Consider the following 27,886-nt stretch of genomic DNA (forward strand, 5'->3'; position numbering starts at 1 on the left):
ACTCTAGATCTTAAAAATTATGGAAACGTTATTTGGTTTAGTAAGATATGGTAAAGAATCTCAATTTTTCCTTTATATGCTTCCTGTCAAAAGTAGCTCCCAAGGGCTGAAAGATCCCAGAGCAGCTCTACAAGGCAGGGTGTGGATGAGGCTGAACAAATTGAGGCTCTGCCTGTCCCTTTGGAGAATTTCTCCTGAACCTAGGAGCTTTCTGCAAAAAGCTGCTTTTTGGAAGTCTTATCCATTCTCTACGGAGTGTAGACACTTCTGCTGTCAGAAAAAGCTGGGACTGTCCTGATAAGGCTCCTCCTGGACCACAGTGTCCCATCAGCTCTTACTTATCACAGCAACTGCCAGCCAGGGGACCTGGTGTTGGTACCATTGTGGTCAATCCTCCTCACCCGGGTTTTTTTAACAGTTTAATCTGAACTCACAAATCCCAGCCCCTCTCTTCTGCTTCCTCTTATCACCCTGAAGTTTCCTGAAGGCATCTTTGCCTGCTGGGGTCCAGAATCCCAGGCTCTCAGGCTGTTCCACAATTATAGATATGCAGCTCAAGGATTATCTCGTTATTCAGAAAGGCTTTTGCTTTGTGTGTTTGCAGACAAGTATTCCAGTTTATATTAAATAACCATCAGTTTTAAACTAACTGGTTCTTGGTGATGATGGCTGGGGGGAGATGAAAGTCCTAAGCACTGCTTGCAAATAAAATTGGTATTTTATTCAAATTCTGTGGGTTTGGAATGCTTTTATTCAAGCAGTTCTGTGGGGTCTCCAGACAATAAAAATTAAATAAAACTCATTGTCACCTCCTTCTTCCTCTAGATCCTTACATCATTCTGTTTTTTCATTACTTCAGGCTGTTTAATGGCAACAAAAATTCAGTGCATGTTGGTTTCCAGTGATCTGACCTGTCATGGTAGTTGGTATCTGTCTACCTGTTCTCTCTGGACATGCTGAGATAGGAGTCAGAGCAGTGCTTTGGCACAGATTTTAAACAAAGATATTTCAGAGGCTGCAGCAAAAGTGCATCCTGGAACACATTACTTAAAAAAAAGAAAAAAAAAGTATCAAAAAACCCAGAGTAAAACAAATCAAGCAAGAGTAAAATGAAAGACAGATGTTATAAGATATAAATTAGATAAAGGGTGTGGATTTTTTGCCTTAAACTTAGCAACACATTTATGTTTTTCAGAGTTAAGCAAACAGTAAATTCGGATCAAAGTACTCTCCTGAAAAAAATCCACTTCACTTTACAGTTTCTCTTTCCCAGTAAGTTGGTTTATGTGACTTTCCTGGGAATTTATTTCTGCTGCCCTGTGTGTGGAAGGACAGTTTGAAGGTGAACAAGCACTGATTTATGATTTACAATAAAGTGTTCTATATATAAAGAATTGTTTAGCCCTTGTGGGATAGAAAAGCTGTCATCCTTTTGATCTTGGTGCTTGAAGACGTGCATTCATTGCCAGTCAGGATCAGAAGAAACCAAACCTTGATCTTAGCTAGGATACTGCATAAATAGGAGCACTGAGGGGGAAAAGCTCCTTATGCAGTTGTGCAACATGGAGAGGTGGAGATGAGTGGTGTGGCTGGGGCTCCTGCTTGGACACAGCCTTTTTGTCTCCCTCAGTGACAGAACGGCACCAGAGGGTGAACCTCCAGGTGACACTGCTGGGATGCTTCAAGCAATATGTTCTTGCTGAAGTACAGGTGCTTTAGTGTTCTGTAGTAAGAAATAGAGAGCAGATTTGGGACCCACTCCATGAGCGGTGCATTGCTATTCTGCACCCTGCCTGCTGCAAAAAGGTCACGTTTTGGGGGAGGAATGGGGAGAAACAATAAAGGCAGCTGGACCCTGTCTGTAGCCATTGTGGTGCTCTGGAAATGGTGCCCTCTTCACCCAGTGTTGCTGAAGACAGTTTTCCTGCTGTGTTCCGTTCATAATTGCCAATTAAATGGGCATCTTAGACTCAGTTTATCACTGTTCTAAATCTGTCTATGCCAGGCAAGGGAAACTGGGTTAGCATTTGGCAATGCAGGTATGTTTTAGGAGCAGCAGACTTACTTTGGGGAAGAAATATTGACGTGTATGTGGAGAGTTGGCTAATTTTTTCTTGTAGCATCATTTCCTGAAAGAGAAACAATAGGGTTTATTATTGATTTGATTAAATAATAAATGATACATTCTCCTACCACAAAGTAGGCAGAATTTCCAGTCTTTAACTCTTCTGTGGATATGAATGGAAAGATTTAAAATAATATGTGGCCTGGGGTAGTTATTTCCCCCCCAGGCACTGCTGCACACCAGAGTGTGGTGTCAGCAGCTTGGACAAGAAATGATAAATTAAAGTTTCTTTAGAGTTTCTTTTGTCTCTCTCCTGTTGCCTTATTGCTGAACTTCACAGAAGCTTTCTCACAGCCAGCTTTGTTCCTGTCCACAGAGCACAGGGAAAGGCTCCAGATTTATCAGTTAAATGTAAGCCTCTGTCACCTTATCAGTCAAACTTGTGAAAGTCCTTCTTTTAGCCCCTTGTTCATGAATTTGATAATTTCTTTTTCTTCTTGGTCATTTAAGGAGTCCAGTGGAGCCCCAGTATTGAATGAGCACGGGGACCAATATATAAAATAACAGAGAAAGTCTGTGGCCAGATTTCCACGTCAGTGACATAGCTTCCATTTAACATTTCTGTCCAGAGCAGGGACATCGACTGTGCTGGAGAGAATGCAGAGAGGGCAAGAGATACTGCTGGGTCTGTTGTAATTCCAGCCCAGGGTCTTTTCCTGTCTAGTAAATGTCCTTTAATGAGCATCCTGCATCATTTGAACATAGGGTAGACAAAACACTCCATAATTTCTTAAATGTAATTCAGTTTCAGGATGAAGCTCACCAGTTTTTCCTCTTTGGGTTTGAGCCATGCTTTGGCTTAATAGCCCAATTTGTTACCAATGGCCAGTGCATCCATACCCAGGAGCATCTTCATCTGCTCCTGGGTCAGCCAGAGCTGCAGGGTCCCACCCTGAGGCCTGTGAGCTCTGCTTTGGTTGAGGGCCAATTTTGCAGAAGCACTTGGAGATAATTTTGGTGTGAAGCTTTAAATCTGTAAATAACTGTTTCAGCCTTGCCCCCCTCACTTTGCTGCTCCCTAATGGCAGCTGTGTTGCTGTTTGCAGATGATGGGAAGCTGTCCCTGGAGGAGTTCCAGGCCTTCTTTTCTGATGGGACACTCAACGAAGAGGAACTTGAGAAGCTCTTTCATACCATTGACTCAGACAACACTAAGTAAGTTCTGTGTGCTGGCACCCTTCCATTGCACAGAGCCTTTGGATCATGGCAGGGGTGTGCAGCAGCAGTGCTTCACCTCTGCACAGGCTGCAGGAGTGCAACTTGCTCTGCAAAACTCTGTAAAATCTCCATTTCTGCGCTCCACCTTGCTGTGCCTTTGGGTACCCTCTCAGTGAATTGGCAGCTCTGTGGGAGCCTGGGCAGGGGGATGCTGCCTCCAGGCACTGGGGCTGCAATCTTGGTGCTGCTGCCCCTGAGTAAGAGGAGTGGAGTGGAGCTTTCCTTTTTCCATTTTACAGGGGAATGTAGGAACAGTATTAACTTGATCTTTCCCAAAGGCTATTTGAATTACAGTTTTTTGCTATTTACTAGAAGTTAATTTACTTTTAAGTTTTTTGAAACTCTGCTTTATCTCCCCATTTTTTTAATATTGGCCATTGTGTTTATTTAGTGTGCAAAGCAAAGTTTGCTATTGAGATTACATTAGCAAGAGTAGAAAATGAAGAAAATTATGTTCCTGCTGATTATTAGTAATTGCTGCTACCATCCAATTACAAAATGTTGATTCAATTTCCTGGAGTATTTTTAGAATCAGAGAGCTGCCTTACTGGAGTAGAAAAAATGAATGTGTGTACCAGTTTCTTGACTGGGATTAGCTGGGGAGACAGTGGAAAAGAGAAAGGCTGGGCAGAGGAGTGGGAGGATGAGGTGGGTTGTGGATGAAGGAGTAGCTGTGCTGCTCTGGGGAGTCAGTCCTGAGGTGCTGTGGCTGGAGGAGTCTGTGCTTCTGTCCCAGAGCCCAGAGAGATCCCACTGACAGCAGGGTGGGTGCTGAACTGAAAGGGGAGATTCCAAAATAGCCCAGCAGCATTAATGAGCTTTTTCCATTCTTCTTCACTGCCTGGGAAGTGTCTCTAGGGCATTCAAGGTGTGGGGTGCTGGGGATGGCCTTCAAACACCCACCCCAGGTTTGATTACCAGGTATGTCCATGCAAGAACTGTGCTGTAGGTCCCATCATCACCAAATCATTCATCTGGCAGCAGGAACATGCCAAAGGTGTCATGTGTTTCTCTTGGCATTTTTTTTTGGCAAAATTATATTCATGAAGCTGCTGTTACTTAAAAACAACAAAAAAGTAGCATTTGTCTCTCTGTTGCTCACACACTCTGCCCCCCTTCTCTCCTTCCAGCTACAGCTGGGGGACAAGGACAAGACATTGCTGGGTAGTTTTTCACCACTGGTTTTAGCTGTTATTTCAGGGAGTTTCAGCAGTGCTCTTTGGGGAGCTGCCTGAAGATTACTGGAGAGATAATGATATGTTACAATTAGTACCAAAGCTATTGGAAAGGCACAAATAATGTGCAATGTATGTGCATGTGGTGTATGGACACACATAAATAAATATGCATTTTTTGTTTAGTGGTAGAAATGGACTTTAGAAAACATTGGATTAATGGTTACCTGGGAAATTCAGTTATATTTGCAGAGTGGTCTACACAGTTTCTTACTTTTTCTAACAAGATGTATCAATTTTAAAAGGAAAGAGTCTTTGCAGATGTAAAGCCAAACAAGTTTTAGGGTCACAAATGAACAGATGAAACCCTTTAAAGGTATCACTGTGATACTGGACACAGCTTGCTTTGTCTGGCTCACAGCTCCCATCTCCTGCCAGCTCCCTGGACTGGCACTAACTCCCACTCTGCATCCCCTTGGAAGGAAGAAGCACCTCTCAGCTCTTGGGACAGCACTGAGATGTCAGACATGGCTGTTGACCAAACAAGTGTAGTCCTTGCAGGGGATTTAAAAAATTCCTTTTCTATCTCATTCATTTTTCATAGCTGGAGAGGACAGTCCTTTGGGGAGAGATCTGCTCACTGGAGCAGGACTGCTCAGATGAGCTGTACAGGTCCATTCACAAGGAGACAAGGACATGGCATTAGCATTCTGTGCTCTGTCATTTGTTATCTCTTCGCTAGGCTTACAGCTATTCTTTCAATGGCTTTGTTCTGCCCCTCTCCCCAGTCTAAATGAGCTCTTCTCTCCAGTGGCAAACACTAGAAAAGGCTGGAGTGTGCAGGTAGGATAATTAACAGCAGCTTCTCAGAAGCCTTTGCAGCTTCCCCAGACTGTCACCATTGCCCGAGTTTTGTGACAAATGGAGAGCTGAAGCCTCCTAAGCTCTCCAGCCTGCACTGCCCCTGGCAGTGCCACCTCCCATCCTTGGAGGTGCTGACCCGGGGCAGGGTGTGCTCCAGAGGGGTAATTGCAGGGGATGGAGGGAGAACCGATCAGCATCCCACCTTTGAGATGCTGAACAACATCCTCCTTGAGAACAGGAATCCACCTTCCTCCTCTGGCCCCTCAGCTGCTCAGGTACTACAGGGAGCTGTATAATGAATCACAGTAATCTGGGGTCACCTCAGGGTACAGAGGTGCAGGGCATGGTCAGGTACCAGCCTGCTCCGTTCCAGAGCTGGGGGGACAGGTGCAGAGCCACCTCAGAAGCAGGTAATGATCCTGATGAGCTTCTCTGCCTGCACTAATTAGTCCCACAGTGGAGCAGAGCCTGTCAGGCCTGAGAGCACTGTGCTGACACAGCGGTGCTGCTTCCAGCTCTGCAGTCAGCTCCAGCACTTTGAGAAACCCACAGTGCCAGTGAGGACAAGGTGGGAGCTTTGGACTGCCCCTGCTTTTACTGACATCATCAGCTGTGGGGCCAGAAGCTCTCAAAACGGGTCTTATACTTTCCACAGGTTGATTTTGGTTCTCTGCTACTTTGAATGCATCAATACCCAAAGGTGAAGATGAGTTTCTCAACACCCCCTTTCCAACACAGTCCTGCTCCAGACCTGGACACCTTCAGTACCTTCTGGGCAGCAGCCTGCTGTCCTTCTGCTCCAGTCCTTATTTTCCTCTGGTGGAAAAGGTGTGTTGTTACTGCTCTGTTTGGCTGCCACAGTCCCTCCAGGCACTGCTGTGAGGTGCTTTCCCATCCCACTACCCACCCCAGGTGTGGTGTCCTTTGCTGTGAGATGTCTCTATCTGAGAGAATCCCCTGTGTGCAGGGAGACTTCAGGAGCAGTGCCCTGCCCTGCTGTCTGTGCTTTTCTCTGGGTTTCTGCAGTCCAGTTCTCTCAAATTTGAATGGAAAGTGCTTCTACTTCTTGAGCAAGAACAATGATGATTGTGATTGAATATTTTTTCCTGGATTTTTTTCTCCCCCTCCCTAATCTTACCTATTTGCATTGCAAACCTGATTCAGTGGAATGCTGTGTTTGTCTGAAGCCTGCACTACAGAGTTGGCTGTGCCCATTGAAACCAGCTTCATTTCTGAATATGGAATGTTCTCAATTAACTCCCTGGGAAATAAACTACGAATGGTTTAATCAGCCAAGATTTTGATTAACTGATTCAAGAGATAGTTCTTGTCTCTTCTGAAAGGGACAAAATGATTGCACAAAAATTACATGTCTTGCTCTAATTTCTGGCTCTCAAGAGCATGGGCACTTGGTGGATTTTGTTTATGTGGAAGATGTTTCTGAGTCCTAGCTTATTCTTCTCTAAACATGTAATTTAAACTATACTGTGCTCTATTTTTCATTTAAGTGAAGAAATACTTGTTGCCAAGGCTGGTGCTCAGCATCTGTGTGCTGATAGAGACACAGAACGTCTCAGGCTCACCAAAGAAGAGGGGCTGTAAAAACAAATCACCCAGTGGGAAGGTCACTGCAAGAAACACAAAGCTGAAAAACTGCACAGAATCTTGTTTGAACTAACGTTTGAGAACATTTTTCTATTTCTAATCCTATTTCCCAGGTGTTTTCCCAGGCAGGCTCTCTGCTGGGTCCCTGGGGAGAGGCTGTCTTGTGCTGAGGCAGATTGGCTCTGGGAGCAGCAGGCTGCTGTTTACTGCCGAGTGAGAGGACTGGGGAGGGTTTATCTGTGCAAATGGAGTGAAAAACTATCACACCAGAGACCTTTCTAGCTGGGAAAGGGTCTCAGCACCTTATTTTTTGGATTGTGCAGGGCCATTCTGCATCACTGGTTTTCCATTCTAGGGAATGGAATGATACTAAGATCTTGCATTAAAACCATAAAAGTGACCAAGATATTTAATTCTAACCAGCCACTTGTGTTTGAGTCACGTTTGAGGCATTCAAGGAGATTGTTGACTTTGCTTGCAGCTCCAATTGTGCAAATTTATCAGGGTTTGTTCTAGGCAAATGTGCTTAGGGCACCAGCATCAAGCAGCAGACAAGTCCAGCTGCCCTTTGGTGGGCAGAGCAAGCTGTCTGCCTCGGGACTGGATTTGGGAGGAGGTTTTTTAGATAATTTTTCAATGGCAGAAGAAAAGCATTCATGAGAAACAAAGATAGTGGGGAAAATACAGCAAACAGGGTCCAGGGATTTCTTGTTTTACTATTCTTTTACTTGTTCCCTGCAAGTTGTGTGTTACATATCCAAACCTGCACATTTGCTGCTCTAATTTCTTCCTCTCCTACATACAACTTTGGTAATAAACAAGATACCTGCAAAATCTAAAAAGGAGGAGAAGGCTGATTTCATTTTACCTCCTGCTCTCAATAGCTTATTTCCTTCTGGCAATTAGCAACCCGTTCAGCTGAGCTCTGAACAATCCCTCTCTCTTTTGCAGTTCAATATCTCTGTGAGATAACAAATAGAAATTGGATTAGCCCAGGCTTCCACATCAAGAGGAAATAGGCAAAATGTTAAATATTCAGTTATCAAAAAAGGCCATTTCTGACTGTTTTGTACTGTTGACAGTTTGTGCATAAAAACATAAGAGATCCTCTCCTCCCTCCAAAAAGAGTATTCAGTTGTTTTAGTGGTCTGCTTTCAAAACTAAGCTAAAAGAAATAATGAGAGCTTAAAAATGTGGACAGGTGACTTCTTTTGCTGTAAAGGAAAGGGCCAACAAGTGGAGGGAAGTGTGTGAAAAAACAGCTGAAGTGTAGGTTTGCTTCAAGCCAGAGGTACTTGTGCCATTATCGTGCCCCCGTGAACCCCGTGAAGGTGAAAAATCACAGCACCGGCTGGCTTTGCTGCCCGGGGAGGGGCAGCACGGCAGCACAGCGGGTGAGAGAGGTCACTCAGGCTGCGGGAATGGCTCTTTTTGGGTAACTCAGCCCTGCAGGCTCCTGCGGGAACCTCTCTGAAACCCGGGCAGCGATTTCCAGTCCGTGTTCTGAACCCTTACCCCCTTTCCGCCTCTGTAACCCGTTCATCACGGCGCCCACTGCCCGTCTCCTTCCGTCGCTGCTGCGCTGACACACGGCACCGGCTCTGCGAGTGTCCCGGGGTCCCTGCGGTGGCATCTGGGGGGTGGCCCAAGCCCCCAGCCCTGCCCAGCGGGCCCAGGACATGCCGCAGGGCCCGGCCGCTGCTCGGGCTCCGCCGGGGCCCCGGCCGCGGGTCGGCAGGATCGCTGCTGGAGATCGCTCCGGTCATCGCTGCTGGAGATCGCTCCGGTCATCGCTGCTGGAGATCGCTGCTGGAGATCGCTCCGGTCATCGCTGCTGGAGATCGCTCCGCGGTGATCCCTCCCGATGATCGCTCCCGGTGATCCCTCCCGGTGACCGCTCCCGGTGACCGCTCCCGGTGATCCCTCCCGGTGATCGCTCCCGGTGACCGCTCCCGGTGATCGCTCCCGGTGATCCCTCCCAGTGATCCCTCCCGGTGACCGCTCCCGGTGACCGCTCCCGGTGACCCCCTCCCGGTGATCCCTCCCGGTGACCGCTCCCGGTGACCCCCTCCCGGTGATCCCTCCCGGTGACCGCTCCCGGTGATCCCTCCCGATGATCGCTCCCGGTGATCCCTCCCGGTGACCGCTCCGGTGATCCCTCCCGGTGATCGCTCCCGGTGACCGCTCCCGGTGACCCCCTCCCGGTGATCCCTCCCGGTGACCGCTCCCGGTGACCGCTCCCGGTGACCGCTCCCGGTGATCCCTCCCGGTGACCGCTCCCGGTGATCCCTCCCGGTGATCCCTCCCGGTGACCGCTCCCGGTGATCCCTTCCCGGTGATCCCTCCCGGTGACCCCTCCCGGTGACCGCTCCCGGTGACCCCTCCCGGTGATCCCTCCCGGTGACCGCTCCCGGTGACCGCTCCGGTGATCCCTCCCGGTGACCCCTCCCGGTGACCCCTCCCGGTGATCCCTCCCGGTGACCGCTCCCGGTGACCCCTCCCGGTGATCCCTCCCGGTGACCGCTCCCGGTGACCGCTCCCGGTGATCCCTCCCGGTGACCGCTCCCGGTGATCCCTCGCGGTGATCCCTCCCCGTGACCGCTCCCGGTGATCCCTTCCCGGTGATCTCTCCCGGTGACCGCTCCCGGTGTGCGGGGTGCAGCCGCCCTGCCTGAACGCTGGCCGGGCTCGGACGCGCCTGTGCTGTGTTTTCGGCGGCCAGGCTGGAAAAGGCGCTGCCGGGGCGCTGAGCGGGGCTGGGAGCCCTTCGGACAGCTTTCTTTTGGTTTTTAAAGCGCTTTACCGAGCGCTCCGCTCCACGATCTTGTGAATGAGCAGCACAGGCTGGAACCGTTCTTTCCCTTCCTGATATTTACTTTATATTTTTCTGCAAATAGGGAATCCATATCGCACAAACACAAAATAGTTACAGCAACTATGCCTGTGAAAGAGTTTACGTTCACAGCAGTCCAAGTGCACGGCAGGCAGCTGGCATTTTAAAAGTCTGTCTCGAGGCTGATCACTTTGAACAAGGCTGACAGCAAAACTGATGTGCCGTTAACTGCTGTATTAATGCTCCTGAAATGCATATGGGAGATGCAGAAGACACTGCATGGGACCAGGATGTCAGAATTAAATAATCAGCTGTCTCAATACAACGTGATGATAATATCACAGAAAATCGTGCTATGTTTCCAAAGTGGAGCTGGTGGGAGCCTGAGAGCAAAGAAGTTGCCTGTGCTGCCTCTGTGCTGACCATGACGTGTCCAGCTCATCCTTCCAAGGACTACAGTCCCAGTTTTGCCTGGCATTGCCAGCCAACGAATATAATCAATACATTAATCATCAATTTAATAAATTTAGAAATGCAGCTCGGTTACTGTAGGCTGTAATTAAACCTGCCTTCTGTTTTCTTTGATGCACTTGTGGGCAGAGTGATATTTTTCAAGAAAAAGTCATCCATTAAAAAAAGAGAAAAATTAGGGTTTTGATATAATTTATTAGGAATTTGGCACAGGCAGAGACTTGAAAATGTTTCATACTGTACTAAATGTCTATTTTACTTAAGGTGGTGACTATGCTTAGAAACTGTTGGATTAAGCTTAGTAAATTAGTGTGCTGCTTGAAAAATTGATACATTTTTTCCAGAAAAATTGATATATTTTCCAGGATATTAACTGTGCTGTTAGTAGGAGATTTTTTTGTGTTATCATCTTGTTCAGAGTTTTTGTGAGCTTTTCAAGAGATTCTTCTTTTGTGAGTGAGTGGTTAGAGGTTCTGGCCAACTATGACAATAAACCATAGAATGGTTTTACAAGGTACAAGGAATGATCCAAGAGGACATTGCCTTAATCACCCAAAATTTTCTTCCTTGTGCAGAAACAGCTCCACCACTCTTTGCTCTTAACATAGAGATCCTGGGTGGCCCCGACTGGATATGGAAGGGGGGGAACCCCTCCCCTTGCCCACAGTGGAGTTGCAGAAGGCTGTGCTGGCCCAGCCATGGGCAGCGAGGTGCGGGGCTTTGTGAAGGGGCTGCTCTGCCTTGCACTCCTCCTGCACTCCCCAGAGTCTGAGGATTTGGGTTCATGATCAGCTCTTTGTGGAGAATTGCCCCTTTATGCTGCATTTTGGATGTTATTTTCTAGGAGCCATAGGGCAGGAAGGGCAGAGCCTCAGCGATGCTGAGCCTGGCTCACTGCAGTACCTGAGCTCCAGTTCTGGACCCTGAGGCAAAGCAGGAGGGTGTGGCACCGACTGGCAGCCTGCAGAGCCATATTGCAGCTGTGATGGATGAACTAACAAATGTCTGGTACTTCACAGGTGCCAGTTTATTGCTCCTGCCTTTTTTTAAAGTGACATTTATTTCTCTTTTAACTAGTGAGAGCTTTGAGCATGTTTTTCAACAGCATCCAGACCATTGTTTCTTTTTTATCCATATTCAGTCACTTTTCTTGCTGCCCTTGGTAATTAGAGCTGGATGTTTTGTTCTGTCAAACACTTCACCACATAGAAAATCTTGTTTTGGTTGTCTTGAAACCACTGATGAAAGGAAGCATCTGGTCTGTGTCAGGGATGGTTTGAAGCTTGGGACTTTCTGAGGATGGTCTAGAGGCAACTGGGGTCTTCACTGTGCTATTTCTGACACCTACCTGTGGCTGTACAGAGGAAATTGAGTTCCATGGAGGCTTGGCTTAGCTATGACCAGTGTTTCACAAGTGCCTGTGGCTGCAGGATGCATCAGTATGACAAGGGAGTGAGGAGCCGAACCAGCCTTGAAATACATCAGCAGTCTTTGAAAATGAGAAAATAGCAAACAATGTATTATGTTGTGGTAGTCTCCATCTTTATGGTAAATATCGAGTCCCTGAAAGGAAATGAAATGAGTTGTGCTGCAAAAAGCAGTGTTTAGTCCTCCCCCCTCCCCCTGACAAAGTGTCCATGCTGGTTCTATCAGCTGCACAAGCAAAGCAGGAGTGTTCCTGTTAGCACACCACAGGCAAACCAAGCCCTGGTGTGTGTGGACCTGGTGCTCACTGCCCCCCACACCCGGGCACTGCCCCCTGCCCCCATGGGCAGGGAGCAGGGACATGGTCCATGTTCCATGGGGACCAGCAGGGTCACTCCTGGGAGCCTCTGAGAGAGCATGAGAGGTCATTGCAGGAGAGTTTCCCCATTTTTCAAGGCCAGGAAAACCCACACCAAAACCCTCTCCTTGAAGACTGTGGTGAGTGTAAAACTGTGGTGGAGGTGGGGGGCTCTGCCAGGAGAGGTGGGGATGAATCCAAAGGAAGACCAGCACCTGAGATTTCACAGGATGTTCTGCACTGGAAGGGATCCACAAGGATTACTGAGTCCAGCTCCTTTGTGAATGGTCCCTATGGGGATCAAACTCACACGCTTGGTGTTACCAGCACCATGCTCAGACCAGCTAACGAGGTCACAGTGGGCAGAGGGCCCTTCCTGTGTATCCATAGCTGCACCTGGGTGCTCTGGGACTCTAGGGATTGTATTTAGCAAGTTTAATAGCCTCCTCATGTCATTTTTATAATGTTTATTACTGCTACGAGATGAATGCAACTGTATTGCAGGTCACTGGCTGGAGAAGAGACATCTCCCATCACACCCCTGATTACTGCTCGAGTGGAGTGCTATGGCAACTGCCTTTCTGCAGGGCATCTGCACTCCAGTAGTATCACAGGCTTTTTGGAGCAAGTCCAGGCATTTCTGGATGTGTGCCACCCATCTAGGGGTGTTCAGCCTCATGACATATCAGTTAGGAGTCAGTGTTCAGTGGTAACCACCCTTTTTTTTTCCCTCTGTCCTTTTCTTTTGCAAGCAGATCTGGAATAGGATTGGTAACACAGGCACCTTCCTGTGGGTGCATGGAAGCTGTTCTGGGCTAAGCTCAGGCTCTGGCACGGTGGGAAGGATGCCAGTGAGCAGCTCTGCCTGTAAACCCTGCAGGCTGGGCTGGGCAGTGGCTGTAGGGTGCTGAGGCACTTTGCTGAGGGTGCGACTGTCCCCAGGAGAGCCACCAGACACACTCAGGGATCTGCCATGGGGCTTCCACATCAAGGAGGAGGAGAAGGTAGTAAAGGTCTTCTGCTGATCCTCCCCATCATAACAGAAGGGGACGTAAAAGATCATCTTTGGTGATGCTGAAACCACAGTCATGGCTCTGTGAGATGCTTTTTGTCTGGCTTGGGCAGGGGGAGCCCAGCCTGCAGGGAACTGAGACCTCCTGGTTTCTCTCTGTGCTTCTATAGGCAGAGCTAGTCCACCATGGATGCCTCGTGTGACTGCAGCAGCTTCACAGGGTCTTGTTGTGCAGGGAGGGAACAGCCTTGAAGCAGGATGAATAAAGGAGTGTGTTTTATCTTGAGCCTACCAGATTTACTGCGCTTGTTTGTAGAGAAGGTCGGTTCAGTTTACCTTGAAAAATCAGTGTTTTCCAGATTACTGGGTATTAATGAGGACTCTGCTGCCCTGGTGCTCCAGAGGGAAGCACACACAGCAGAGCTCACAGCTTTGGGCACCAGCATTTCCTGTGAACGCGGGCGTGTGGTTTGGAAACTGGATCTGGGCAGAATCTGAGAACTCAGATGGCTTAAAAAGGCAAGGAGCTGCAGGGAAAACCATGTGAAAATATTACTATTCAAGAATATTAAACACTGAAACATGACTGTGCCGTGGGCCTGAATGCAGGTGTGCAGTGCAGCCCCAGTGCTGCTCACCTTCCCTCCTGCTGAGCAAGGAGCCACACCTGTCGTGTGGTGTGGGAAGAAGCACAACTGCCCCTGTCTTGGTCATCATCTGCCTACATCCCAAGGAGAGATGTGCAAGGGGCAGGAAGAAGCCAAACCCCAGGTTAGGTGATCAGAACATCCTTGGGGGGCACTAGACTTCAGCCTTCCAACTGGTGAGTGAAAGTCCTGTTGATAGCAAGGGCAAGTAGGAGGAAAGAGACCACCTCTCAAAATACATAGAATGTGTTATAAACCCCAATCCTGCACCGCAGGTGGTGAGACTGTAATACAAAATTAATATGTGAAAACTTCATACAAAATTCTCCCTTTGCTTCTCTCTATTTTTGGGCAATTCTTTGTCCCTATTTTTTTTTTTTTCTTTATGCTCTATGTTACCAGGGCTTTTGAGAAAAACATGTTTTGTTGCTGAGCTTTCACAGGCCCTTACTGTGCTCACCAGGTGCTCAGTGATGGAGCACATGCCAAGGGAAGGGTAAAGTTATTAGTTTTGCTTAGAAGAAGGCAGCAATTTCTCCCCTTCAGGGGCTCCCATGGGAGCTGTTCCCCACAGGTGTTTTAATCTAAATCATTGTGCTTCAGTGCTGGATGTGTCCCAGTTAGGTGGTGATCCATATGCACTCTGCAAAACTTTTCCTCTTTCATATAATTCAGATTTTGGGAGAAACCTCTGTCTGGGGGAGTGATGCACCCCGTGTCTGCTCGTTCCTCATGGCTCTCCATATGTGGTACTTTCTGCCCCACTGGGGAAAGCAAGTGCCTGCTGGGTTAGTTCAGGCTCACTGCTCACTCTCTTTATTGCTGTGCTGAATGGGGAGCAGGGCAATTGTGCCTGCACAAGTTTGTGCATCTTAGAGTTATTCCTGCGAAGCACACCACAAATTTATGTCATGCAAGAAACATTTGGCAGCAGATAAATCCCTCTAAGTAAAGCCAGGTGGGCACCAGAATCCTAATTGCCAGCTTGCCACAGCTAAAGAAAAAAAGCCCAAAACTGATATATGTTCTGAATCCTTCTCTGCCTGTGTCATTTGAAGCTGCAGGTGGCTGGATGCCCTTCTGGTTGTGGACAGCCTTGGCATATGGTTTCTGCTGTTTCTTTGCATGTGGCACACCAGATCTTGGAGGTCCTTTTATAAGTAATACCATAGGAGTGGTTTGGGTTTTTTCCTTAAGTAATCAGGTGGGTAAAGGGGAGGTATTTGGATAGGTCTTGGGAAGGATTTACCAGAATTCACCAGAAAATACAATGATGGGCGTGGAAAGTTGTTTCATTCTTTAGAATTATTCAGCTCCTGACTGGCAGCCAGTATTTGGTATTTCTCTTGCTCTGCCTGGAATAATTTCTCTCACTCTGGGGTTTGTGTAAAAGATGTTTCATTGAGCTCAGAAACTCAGCTCAGAAACTAATGATCAGAAGTGACCATCTGTGACCCCTTAGTAGGCATCTGGATGCATATTTGCCACTTCTGAGGTGTTGAGATAACACAGCGCTGTTGCTGATGGGACTGGAAGCCTTATCCTCAGATATAATAATACATTCCAGCTGCACTTGTTGTTTTTTAGTCTTTCCTAAATGAAAATGAGTTCTGCAGGTGGTTAATGCTAGAGGATAATTTGTTTCCGTGCTCGTTTGAAGCCTCATAGCAAACCCAAAGCTGTGAATAAAAGATGGAAATAAAAGTAGAACGTGATTTCAGGAAAAACAACCCTTCCATTTTCTGTGCTGGTGAAGTGACTAAGCCATGTGGCTGCTGATGCAAACCTTTCATCTGCCCAAGGAAAAGGGTTATTATCGTCAGCTGAAGCTGGTGGGGCACTGAGCAGCATTTGAGCAGCACATCCAGGCAGATATTTGCATGAGAAACGTGAAGATGAAACTTTGATGTATTTGCAACTTCTGAATTCCCATTATGTTTTTGACTGTACTACCTGTTGGGAGTGCCTGGGACCTTTCCTTTGGCTGAGCTGAAACCCAGAAAGGAAATTTCATGCTCCTGTCCTCCACATAATCTTTTTCATTCTGAGATAACTTTTCCTCTCCTCTCTTCAGCTGAAATCTGGAAAAATAAGTTAAGGACAGCAAGTCAGAGGCCATCAGCCTTGCCTTAGGGAGGCAGGGAGATGCTGGGAAAGAGCGGGAGAGAGGCTGGATTGCAGACTCTTGGCTGGCTTTGTTGGAAGGAGCCTCTGCAGGTCAGCAGCACTGGACCAGGACATCCCTGACTCTGCCAGACTGAGACCTCCTGGGATGTTCTCTGGGTGCTCCCTCCTGTGCTGTGCTCCACTGGGCTTGTTTATTAAGAGCTAATGCAAATAATCATCACAGGGAGTTTCCAGAAATAGTATTTTTTTTTTCCTGGTGGAAAACATTGATTTGCTTTAAGAAAGTGTTAGGTTGATCTGGACCAATGAGCTGGAGATTCTGACCCAAGACCTGGAGGTTACATGGTACTATCACCCACCCAGAGGTCTGGCTGCTGGGAGGCTCAGCCTGGTGCCATAATCCCTGGGCTGTTGGACACCCTGATGCAACAGGTCTTCTGTCTGATGGTGCCTTCTTCCTGGGATAAAGTCTCAAGAATGGCAGCGTGTTTCAAGAAAGGCGTTTACAGAAATAAAAAAGCTTATAAACAGATGGAAAAGCAGCAGAGTCAGTGCAGGACAGCTCTGATAAAAGCCTGTCCATGGACAATCCCCAGTCAGGGACATGGAAGAGAGATGTGACTTCCCAGGGATCCTTATTAGCTCAGGTGCTCATCAAACCACAATTTAATGCTGGGTGGGGCTTTGTGGGGAGAAATGTTTTTCTTTCTGGAGTATGCAGGAGACACAGCCATTACTCTGGGCAGCCTCTTGCTTGCACAAGTCATGCATCAGTAATTACTCTCTGGACAAATTCACTTAATTAAGCCCACTGAGGGGATGCTCTCACAGCATGGTCATTGCTCTTTAAACTCCCACACACACAGGAGGAGTATCACACTTAGAGGTCTTTTCTTTTTCTTTGAAACAGTTGGATGTGAACCAGGACAGAAAACTATTTCCCTACTGCCGCTATGTTTATCTGGTCAAATGATCCCAGTGTCTTTAAAAGGGGGGGAGTGGTGAGCAATAAACTGTCCTTTTTTTGTGGCCAAAATAGTTCATGGCTTGGGCTCTGCCTTTTCAGAAGGTGATCTGGGTTGAAATCTGAGCTCTTGGCTTTGCCTCCTACTTCTGTGGGAGCAGTTAGGTCCCAAGTGGCAAATGGAGGATCTCCAAAGTATATCTTTGTCTTGGAAAGTCACCTCAAAGGGTGCACACCCCCAGCAAGACTGGGGGTGCAGGGTTGTGCTGCTCCATGCTACAGCCTCATTTGCTGGAAAACAGAGAAAAGGCCTAGATTTTCAAAAAGACAAGGATTTCTTGATTTTTTTTTCTCCTTTGAAAGAAAGACTTGTTTTTGAACAAGGTCAGATATATGTGGCCTCTACTATGCAGAAAAAATTGTACGACACAGAAATCTTTAGTTATTCCTTCATCTCTACTTAAACTTCATTATATTCTGCTTAGTTAGTTGGGTTATGGCTTCAACAAGCTCTTGAATTAGTCATATTATTAATATAATAAAAATTGAAAGCTAATTCATAGCCAAGTGTTCTGGTACTTGAAAGACTTTTTAAATTATTTTCCTGAAAACATGAGAACAGCTTGTCACAGTTTTTAGCTTATTGTTGTGTACAGGAATGTTAAATGTTTAGCATCTGAAAAAAAAAAAAAAGTTGGTAACTAATGCTCACGTAAATGTTTTTCTTCTGAAGGGATTTGTGATACGTGATTGCTCCAAAAACGTCCTCTGAAGGAAGCTCTGGGATGGAGAGTTAGGGATGACAAAGGAGCTCGTCAGGAGCTGCCACCTCCCATTTCACCAGGCCTGACCCCCAGAGCCTGAATATTTGCATAATAAAAATCCCTACTGGCATAACCCAGGTGGGACTTAGTTACCAAAGTATTATACCACCAGATCAGCTGGTAAATTGTTTTGTAGCTGGGTATTGCACGTGGCTTTTGCTGTGCAGCTCCCAAGCCAGAACCCCCCTGTAAGAGTGGTGGGGACATGGTTCTGTGTCAGCGATGTTCCCAGCAGGCAGACTCCTGGGGGATGGAAAAAGCCTGCTCAAGTACCCATTGATTTCTCCTTACAGTTTTTCATCTGAACATTATCATATTTTTTTATTAAGTCAGCTTGTGACTTCAGTAATTTCTTCCATTAGGCTTATTCTGAAGGCAAGATGGCTTAAAATTAAAAGCACCTTCTCAGCTGCGTTAACATTCAAGCACAATTAAGTTAAATCATACAATGGCAAGATGTGAGGAAATAAAGGACCAGTTTTGGCAGCAGCAGATCAATTATTACAATGCAGAATCACACAGAATACAATAACAGATTTTTTTTTCTCAGTAACATGCCCTAGCTGCAAACCCATAACCACGTCAGTAGGTGTTTATAAACAATAGCTGTCTTCTGAAAAATATTATTGAAACACTTCATGGGTGATGCTGTTGTCAAAACCACTCTTATGCACATGTCTGCAAGCAACATTTGACTTCCCTGGCTGTGTGCTTTGGTGAACGACCAGCCAGGGTCCTGGGCTGGCACGGGGCTGTGCCAGTGCTGGAAATGCATCTGCTGGGGGCTCACCTGAATCGCTCTGCTGCTGCTGCACTGCTGAAGCTCCGTGTTGGGAATCACTTGCTGCAAAGTGCTGAGCAGTGCCAGAGCTCAGGGGATCAGGAGTGGCTCTGGTGCACAGAGCTTTCCATCTGTGGGTTCAGTGGATCTGGCCATGAGAACATCTAGTCAGGGAAGCTGAGCCCACAGCATCCCCAGGGGCTTTTGTAGGATTCAGGGAAGTAATTCCAGGGTTTAAGGAAGATAAGTCTCCAAGAGAATGAAGTAGTGCAAAAGCTCATTTATGCAGAGAGGGGCAGCTGCAGCTTGTGCCAGTGCTCGGCTGCCACCCCTGCAGGCGTGTCCTGCACCTCGAGGGGGCCAAGACAAGAGGTGACTTCTTCTCACCATGGCAGGCACCCCTTACCCAAAGGGGCTGTGCTTCAGCACCAGGTGCTTTTTCAGCAGGAGGCAGGGGGAGGCTCAGGCAGCACCTCATGAGCCCGAGGCATTTGTGCTTGCCTTGATCTGGGTGCCGAGGCAGGCTGCAGGAGGATGCTGTCGGGCAAAGCCCTATTCCACTTATGCTGGCAGGTTAGCCAGAGCAGGGATGAGTTTAGGTAAAGAAATAACTTCCCGGGATATAAATGGATGGATAAGATATAATTCTATTAAGGGATTGTTCCAGTCCTTGAATGGCACTAATGATTGTGTGGGAATAGGAGGCACAAAGAGATTAGCAGCAATCTTTATTTCCCAAGCAGGTTGTTTGTTGAGATGTTGTTATGTAAACTAAATGTTCATGTGTTAAGAAGTAATTGTGCCATTTTGTCTGGAGGCAGTCCCGGGCAAGAGCTGCTTCATAAGGGCAGAATTAGGAGAATTGGTCCATTGAGAAAAGTATATTTCGCAAATTTTTATTCTGAGTAAATGGGAACAAGCACGTTCCTGTGCCATATCAAGTGTCTCACTGGGTTGTTGCCAGGCTGGACGTTTGTAAGGAAGTCAGAGGAGCTGGTGTGCCAGGTGTGCTGTGTCCCCCTTTGGCAAAGGTGCCCCCTCAGGGGGGATGTACAAGTACCCATTTCCCTCTCAGGGAACATCCAAAATAACTTGTGAACCTGTTCCAGCTGCACAGGTGCTGAAGATGCCCTGAGTGAACCAACCCTGCTCTCCTCCACAGGCTGTCCCCTCTGGTGGCTGGGGGATGCTGAGGAGGTGGGTGATGTTGCAGGAGGGCACCTGGAGTTAAGCCTGTGGGAATTCTAACTGCAGCCTTCATCTGTCCTTTACATTAAAGTTGTCTTTCTTTCTTTCTCTTTCTTTTTTCCTGCTTCCTCCCTGCCTGGTTGTCCCCCTCTTCCAGCAATGTGGACACCAAGGAGCTGTGTGGTGAGTGCAGTCCCTCCTTTTGGGCAAAAGCAATCATTGTGTGCATGAGGGCCTTCGAAGGTTGCATGAAACCCAGTAGAGACTGCAGTGCTGTGGAGCTGGGGGATCTCAGCCCTGCTGCTGCTCTGCTCCTTATTCCACAGGAAAATTGGCAGAACTTTTTTCATTTTCTTGCAACACAAATGGGGTCAGAGCTAAGCGAAGCACATGGACCTGTTCAATAACAAGCTGGAGTTTAATTTCTGGAGGTGTCGTGGCTTCCAGCTTCTCTCTGAAGTTCAATAAACCTGCACCCCTCTGCAAGACCTGTAACATGTTTCTCCCTAGGCCAGCCTTCGTGTTTCCCAGCAGGCTGCCTGAGGGGTACACTACCTCTGCTGTACCTCCCACAGTTTGCCAAAATTAAAGGCTGAACAGAAAATCTGTGATAATATTTTGTCCCACACCTTGACCAGGAAGGGAATGTTTCCATCTGGGATTTCTCAAGGGCTTTGCTTCAATAGGAGGTGACTCAAACTGCTCACTCAGGTGTGTTTTTCTATGGATGCTCGGGAAATGTTTCCTACACCCCAGCTTCTTGGGAGGAGATGGATAGAGAGCTGTGTGGCCTTGCAGAGAACTCATCCATCTCTTCTCCTCCCCTCCTGAAGAACATATGAAGCCACCTCAGCAGGTCATCACCATTTACCTTCACCATTTTGCAGCTAATTACAGCCTTTGGAAGTCAGGCTGGGAGTGGGTTGTGCAGAGAGACATGGGGTCACTGGGTGCCTGTGCCAGCCCCAGGCAGTTACTCCTTATTCCTGATACCTTAAAGATTTCTCTGGCCGTGGGTGTGCCTGCACCAGGACATTGTCCAGGGTTTCTCTCCTCCTGGTGTACTCAACCCCTGCCCACACCATTTTGAGCATCCAAGCTGGCAGCAAAAGCAGCAACATTTCCCCTTTCCACTGGTTATTCCTGCTTGTCCTTGCTTTGCTATGCAAGAAACCAAGACTTCCAGAAAACCCTTTTGTTTGCTGAGGATATGAAGGGCTTGTTCCCATCCCTCCATTCTTACTGCAGTAGGTCTCCTTGCCAGCTGACCCAAGAAATCAAACCCCCACAGCTTTGAGATAACAATGGCATTGTTTAACCCCTCGTCGCTTTCTCCATCACTCGGATAAAATCAGGAAATTACATGGCTGTTACCCAGAGTGATCCCATCTCGCTGCCTCTCCCAGGGGTTAAGCTGCCAGGAGAGAAGCGAGATAAACCCATCACCTCCTGGGGAAAGCTAGGGGAAGCCAGAGAAAGGATGGATCAGCACAAGCTCCTGCCTAGATCTGTTATCTGCCGAATACCTGCTCTTGCCTATGATTTATTTGCTTGCTTCTCTTCCAAGTACTAAACATAAACCCTCAGTTTGTCTAAATGGGAGCTGTGGTGTCTCTCTTGAAATGGGTTGTGTGTTATAAAATGTTGAGAGCATCTTAAAAGTTATTTCTTGAGCCCTGCACCTTCACATGAATAAGTAATGCTAAAGCAGCACAGCTGAATACTTTGTTAAAATCAACTCTGTTCTCCTCCCATGTGCTCCTTGGTCAGTCTCAAGGGCTGTGCTGTGCCCACAGCAGCTCATTTCTCCTGAAATGGATGGGTCCAGCTTTTTATTTCAGGACTTAGAAAAAGTCTTTACCTATCAGATCTGCTCAATTTTTCTTTCCCAAGTAGGAAGGAAAAAACAAATACACTGCAATGAGAGTCAGCTGTTTACTTATCATGGAACAGCTGCTGTCAGTCATGCTGTGACATTCCGGTTCTGCCAAAATCTTCTTCCCTTTGGATATGATCTCAGACTGTAAATAGCTATAGGCACTTCTAATTAAGTCAAGGAAACCTAATTAGTGGGATTGTTTCCTGAAGTTTATGTCTTGCTGCACTTCACAGAGATGTCAGCTCAGTGTGAAACTCCATGTCCTGGTGCTGAGGAACAGCATCGGTGGCTTTCAAGGAACAGCTTTTTGCTGTACTCTGTGTCAATCACCAGAAACAGGGAAAGGACAAGGATGGCACAGAGAATGTGTGGCTCCCTCTCTGTGGAGAACACGTGATTTTGGGCCCAGCTTGCAGCTCTGTTTTCTTCCTTTCAAGGCATATTTTACTCTCAAAAGCTTGTTCAACCTGTGATTGTGGGCTGAGGTGTAAATGTGATAGGCACGTAGGGAAAGATACAAGGCCAGTCTCAGCTCATATAAATTGGGGTGAATTGGAAGGTATTTGGATGCTTTAAGTGGCAAAGAATGTCAAGGGAATGGAAAGGAGATTTCTTTTGAGACTGCTTCCTCCATGCCAGGAATAGGAGGGGGAGGGAGACCACATACAATCAAATGCAGAAGTAGGCATAGAAGAAAAGAACCTGAGGAGTTATTTTCAATGGGAGCCACTGGGTCTTACATCTCCTTTCTGCAATGGTCCTATACTTCATGGGAATCACACCACTTCTCATCCCCGCAGGACAAATTGTGACTTTGGCTGAGGATATAGAGTATAAAAATACCCCTGGAACCAACCTGTCAGGTCTATGTTACCACCAATAATAGATCTTGCTGTGCCAAGTAGCCTCAAGTTACATTAACATGTTCTCATCATGATCCTCTTTGTTTTCCCAGACTATTTTGCTGACCATATGGGAGACTATGAAGATGTTTTGGCCTCCCTGGAGATGCTGAACCTCTCCATCCTGAAGGCCATGGACTACACCAAACGGGTGAGTGCTCCTTCCTGCACCTCACGTTTCTCAAGCTCAGAGTGAGTGGCCTAAAAGTTGCATTAACAGAGCACATCAATCTGAAAGGTCCTCATCCTCTTCAGCACTGCAGACAACACAGCCTCTGGGTCCCTCAGGTGGGATTTGGAATGCATGAGTTTTTGTCAGCATCACTGAGAGGGCTTTTGGAAACTTCATATTATAGAGCTGCCTTTAAATCCAGCTTCCACCTTGACAGGCAACCTGCTTTCCAAAAACAGTTGCCATGTGTGAAGCTGCTATATTAGAAACTAGAGGGCTGTGTGTTTGAAGGACTGCAGAGGAATCATGCAAACACCAAGACTGAGACATAGCGATCTGGTTTATATGTGCAAAGTAGGCCTAAGTCCTTAAAAATCTATCATGTGTGTTAATGATACTGGACTATTAAAGACAGTGACACTGATCAAGGAGCATATTGAAGTTAATTAACAAATACCTATAAAATCTGAGCTGGTGTACCATATAAATATCCCTGCTGAGAGGAGCACCACTCATTTGTTTGTACTAGACTGAGAGAAGTGTTTATAGAGCTTTAGTTCCTTTGAAATTATTTCCTGTCCTTCCACACCACTTAATAGTGAAACTGGGCTGTATCAGTGATATTTATTGCCTCAGGAGAATCAATCCCTTCTCCCACTTCCACCTTCAACCACATTTGCATTGTTGTTTTGTGCCACGATTAATAAAAAGCAGTTTTCCTCTTCACTCAGCAAGGTAGTATGCTGAGGGCCAAGCCAGCGAGGAAGGTTTTGCTTTCTCCAAGCATTTTTAAATACTTCCCAATCCAACTACAGCTCTCCTGCAAGCAATCCACATTGAAATCTCCGTTCCATCTATCTTTGAAGCTACAAGAGAAACTCAAATTACTCCACATTAAAGAAGTGACAATGATAAGAAGTTTCAGGAGTTAGAATGGGAAATGGCAAATTTCTCTCCTCTCTTGTTGCTGAGTAAAGAGCTTGATTTCCTTGCTTGATCAAAATTCATCCATTTTGTGAAGAAGGCAGCATGGAAAGTGAAGTCACATATTTAACATGCTGAAGTCTTGCCATAATAAATCAAAGGTAAAAGTCTTCGGCCAAGCACTGACCTGTCTGAAGTGTTAGTGATTTTTTTATCAACATTATGAAAGGGTTAAAAAAATCAGGACAACACAATTTTTTTATGATTACATTTCTGTGTCTGTTCATGTCTCATTTATATTCATTATTAGCAATTTTCATGACCATCAGGTTTGCCAACAATGTATTTTAAATAAATGTTAACATGCTAATAGAGATCTTAGTAATTCATTCCATCTTGCTGTTCGTGATGCCTTCCACCACTGCTTTTCCAATGTGATGTGAATATATATGAGTAATTCTTCCTAATACTTTGCAAGAGGAAGATGGTCTCTTCCCTGCTTATAAATTAGGCATCTAAGCATTTGGGCATTACCTTGCATGAGACATCTGCAGCAGAAGCAAGATGGTTATTCATAATCCCAATCCACTCGTAAGAAGAACACCTTTCTCCCTCCTTGATTCAGCAAATTGTGGCAGGATTCACCTGCCTTAATTGCAACAGGTCAAGGTTATCTACCTAAACCTGAGCTGGTCACCTCCATCATGACTGTGGAGAGAAACGGGGAGATCTGGAGCACTGGAGGCACCTTCCTGCTGTGACACGGAAGGATCACAACACCTCATCTCAAATGCAGACATTTCCCAAGCCAGGTGCTGCCCCAACATCCTCCCATCCCCTCATTTCATCAGCCCATGGGGCATGCTGTTCTTCACTGCCTGGCAGATTTTTGGCAAGAGAGCAAGGAGAGCAAGACTCCATCACAGAGAGGAGGTGGCAAAGAAGTATTTAATGAAAAACACTGCTCCCCACTGTGATTTTGTGAACAAAGTGGTACAAACCTCATCAATGAATTATTCAAAGGCAGGCACTTTGTTCATGTAAAGAAGCAGGAAAAAAAAGAAAACAACAGAAAAGAAGCTTGTGGGTGGTAGAGAAACCTGTCTCCAGTGTTCAAACAGGATACGTTTGTTTTGGAAGGAATTTAAACCTCATCAAGTTCCACCACTTTGCCATGGGCAGGGACACCTTCCCCTGGACCAGTGGAGTACAAAGCCCCATCCAGCCTGGCCCTGGGCACTTTCAGGGATGGGGTAGTTTCCTTCTGCTCCATCTTCTCCCCATATGATGCTGTAACCAAGGGTCCCATGCTGATGGGGTAGCAGGATGTTTAAAAGATTCATACATTTAATGGATATTTTTAGAAACACTGGAAGAGGTGAAAGGTGACCAAAGCAGCAGGTTTTTGGTAGAGTTAATTGTGGTTGTGTGCCCCCTGATGCTCAAGCCTGTTGCTGTCCCTATGCCTTTTCTTGTGGCCAGATCCTGCAAAGGGCTGGATGGTGATGCTGAACATTCTGAGCAAACTGCTTGGCTTGTGAGCTGCTCCTGCTTCTCCATAATAAAATACACATTTCCTAAACTGGAGAAAACTATCAATCGTTTAGGAGCGTTCTTATTCCCTCCTTTTCAAACAATGTATTTGGGGCAAACAATAAATGAAGCCTAACCTTTATCTGTGTTGTCTTTCTGAGAGGTGCTAGCTGACAAGAGGGCATGGAGAACCATGGTATTTAATTGCTGTTTATATTTCTACCTTAAAAGACAACTGATTATTTCTTGCTCATAAAAAGAAAAAGCAGCAATTATCTCGTGCTGGAGGAGCTCGTAAAGTACCAGCAGTAATTAGATTCAGTAGTGGAAGGTCTCACACAGCAAAACAAAATCTGTCATTGTAATTATTTTCCAATACAGTGATGTCCGTGCCACATTGAAATGACTGCCGGTGACAACGGGAAATGCAAAGTTAAATTGGAGAGAAAGGAAATGAACTTTTGGGTTCTAAATAAAGGTGACAGCAGGAGATGTTCCTATATAACTCTATTTTACTGTCGTGCAGTGCAGTCAGCAAAGGCCAAAACCAACGTGACGGGGAAGGAGGTGGTTTGTGCCAGTGCCAGGGGGTGTGTGGGGCGTGGTGGGAGCTGGGAGAGCAGAGCCAGGGTGGTGCTGTCCCTGGCCCTCGGGCACTGAGTCCCCTGCCTCAGGGGACAGTGCCCACCCGCTGCTTCCACCATCCCTGTCAGCTTTGGGGGTGACGGGGGGGAGTGCCTGGGCATGGCAAAGGTGGTGTTCACCACTGCACCCAGACACTCTGGGAAATGTGACTTAGCTTGGTGAAAAAACAGTGTGGGTTTTTGAGCCTGAGAGGCTCAATTAGCCTTGTTCCTGTCAGGTCCAGCTTCTGCTGCCAGCTGCACTGGGATTGCTCCTGCTTCCAACTTCTGCCAATTAAGCATTTTGCAGGACTGACCATGGAAGCATCAGCAAGGCTGACCTTAAGTGGGGAGGCAAACTTTAAAAGCAAGCTGCAAGGAATCCAAAAAATGCTGAGGGATGAATATTTTCAAGGATGAAGCAGCTCAGATTTAAAGTCGAACCATTCCTTCCTGGGGATGCTTCTGTTGGGCAGCAGACAGGTCCAAGAAGCACTGGTGACTGACCTTGATGCATGCCCTGTCCCAGATGGAAAGAGAGTGCTCGGAAAGCAAAATTACCCAAAACTGGAGCTGAAATTGCAACTGCCCATGCACATGCCAGAATGAATGGCTTCAGGGAAGAGTAGGGTACAGCAGGAAGGATTTATGGACCAGTCCTGAGGATCTGAGGGTGGCCTTGGACCAGCCACTGCTCGGTGTTCAGCATCACCTTTGGTCCTGGAGAGAGAGCAAAGAGATGTGAAAGACAGTGTTTTACTCCTTGCTTGCTCACTGACAGCTCCGCTGCCGCTCTTTGTTATCTCATTCAATGGACCTGGAGAGGAGATATGACCAGGTGGTGACACAACACACACCCCCTGAGAGCCTTCTCCTGTCAGAGTGCCAAACACCACATGTGTTCTTATGGACTGGCACTGTACCCAAAGCAGCTGCAAATGCATTTTCCCCTTAAAATTCATTATTTAGATGTGAGAATATGTAAATCATAAAAAACTGAGTGTACTGACCTTCAATACCAGCTGCTGTTGCTCCAGTAGCAGTAGGGAGCCCAGAGGTAGCTACATACAAGTGAATAGGTTTGCAAGTTATTTGTGAGTTAAAATGTTCCTGCAGCAATCCACCCTTCTTGTCTCCGCCTTTTGAGATGTAATTGCAGTGAACAGGAGATGCTGGGCTCCTGGGGCTCGTGGAGGTGCTGCAGCAGATGTCCTCTCCCTGCTGCTGGGGCCAGGCTGACCATGGGTCTCCCCCAGTTTTCAGTCCCCAGCAGCAAACTGCAAACTCTTCTTGTTTGAGCAGCTCAGTTACAGGCCCAGAGTGAGAACCACCTGCCGGCAGTCTTGGATGCTAAAAATGGTGGATGATATTTTTTGTTCTACAGCACAGCCCAGATCAGCAATATCAAGTGCTCTTATTTGCATTCTTACCTGCCAAACTTAAGCTTGCCAAAAGTGATATTGCTCTTTTTTGAATGATGACACCTCGAGATAAAATAGTCGCTAGAAATAATGCTCAAAAAGAACATTTTCCTCCCATCTTCCAGCTAACCCTTTATCTCAGCCTTTCATTTAACTTGAGCAGGTTTTCTCCTGCTCTGCTGAATGGACTTGGTGCTCACACTGAGGGTGTCAGGTTCCTGGGGCAGGGCTGTGCCATGTCAGGGGATGGACCCATGGCAGGGTGGAACAGCAGCACAGCGGTGGCAGTTCTGGGTTGTGCCCAGCCCAGAAAATGTGAGCTGCTCGAGGCTTCTCACAGACCTCATGTTCTGACCTTGCCCCGTGGTGGTTAAATGAACAACAGCTGAAGACTTCTGGTCTGGGTTTGAAGCCCATGGGGTGTCACTGCAGTGCAGCACAGCCAGGTCTGAAACACTCCCACAATGCAGTTAAATATGTAGTCATGGTGCATGGCTGTGGCTGAAAAAAGAAAAGCATGGTGATGGGTCAGTGAATTGGTAAAGGATGAGTCAACTTTCCATGTGTTTTGAATGACACATTTCTTAACAATTTCTGTGTCAATTTCTATATCAAAAAACAGATGCTGATCTCCAGAAAAGTTATGGAACTTTACAGTTGAAGAACAATCTTAAAGGAAAGGAGGTGCTCATTTAGCTTCTCAGAAAATATTTCAGCAAATCTTTTCTGAAGCTGATTTAAGAAAATATTGCACCACAAATTAAAACAAAATGTGCTACATCAGTTCTGCAAGAACTGAATTTTCCCCAACTTTT

At 46.7% G+C, this 27,886-nt stretch overlaps 1 protein-coding gene across 1 annotated transcript in view; it reads left to right on the top strand.

Moving 5' to 3' along the window:
- The window catches only part of NECAB2 (N-terminal EF-hand calcium binding protein 2), a 73,047-nt gene that overhangs the window by 34,714 nt on the left and 10,447 nt on the right, over positions 1-27,886 (top strand). Inside the window, exons 3-5 of the mRNA XM_068202797.1 lie at positions 3,172-3,280; positions 19,775-19,800; positions 22,452-22,549. Coding sequence (XP_068058898.1) covers positions 3,172-3,280; positions 19,775-19,800; positions 22,452-22,549 — 233 coding nt within the window. The remainder of the gene's footprint in view (positions 1-3,171; positions 3,281-19,774; positions 19,801-22,451; positions 22,550-27,886) is intronic.

Source organism: Anomalospiza imberbis, chromosome 12, assembly GCF_031753505.1.
Source record: "Anomalospiza imberbis isolate Cuckoo-Finch-1a 21T00152 chromosome 12, ASM3175350v1, whole genome shotgun sequence".
Taxonomy (NCBI): domain Eukaryota; kingdom Metazoa; phylum Chordata; class Aves; order Passeriformes; family Viduidae; genus Anomalospiza; species Anomalospiza imberbis.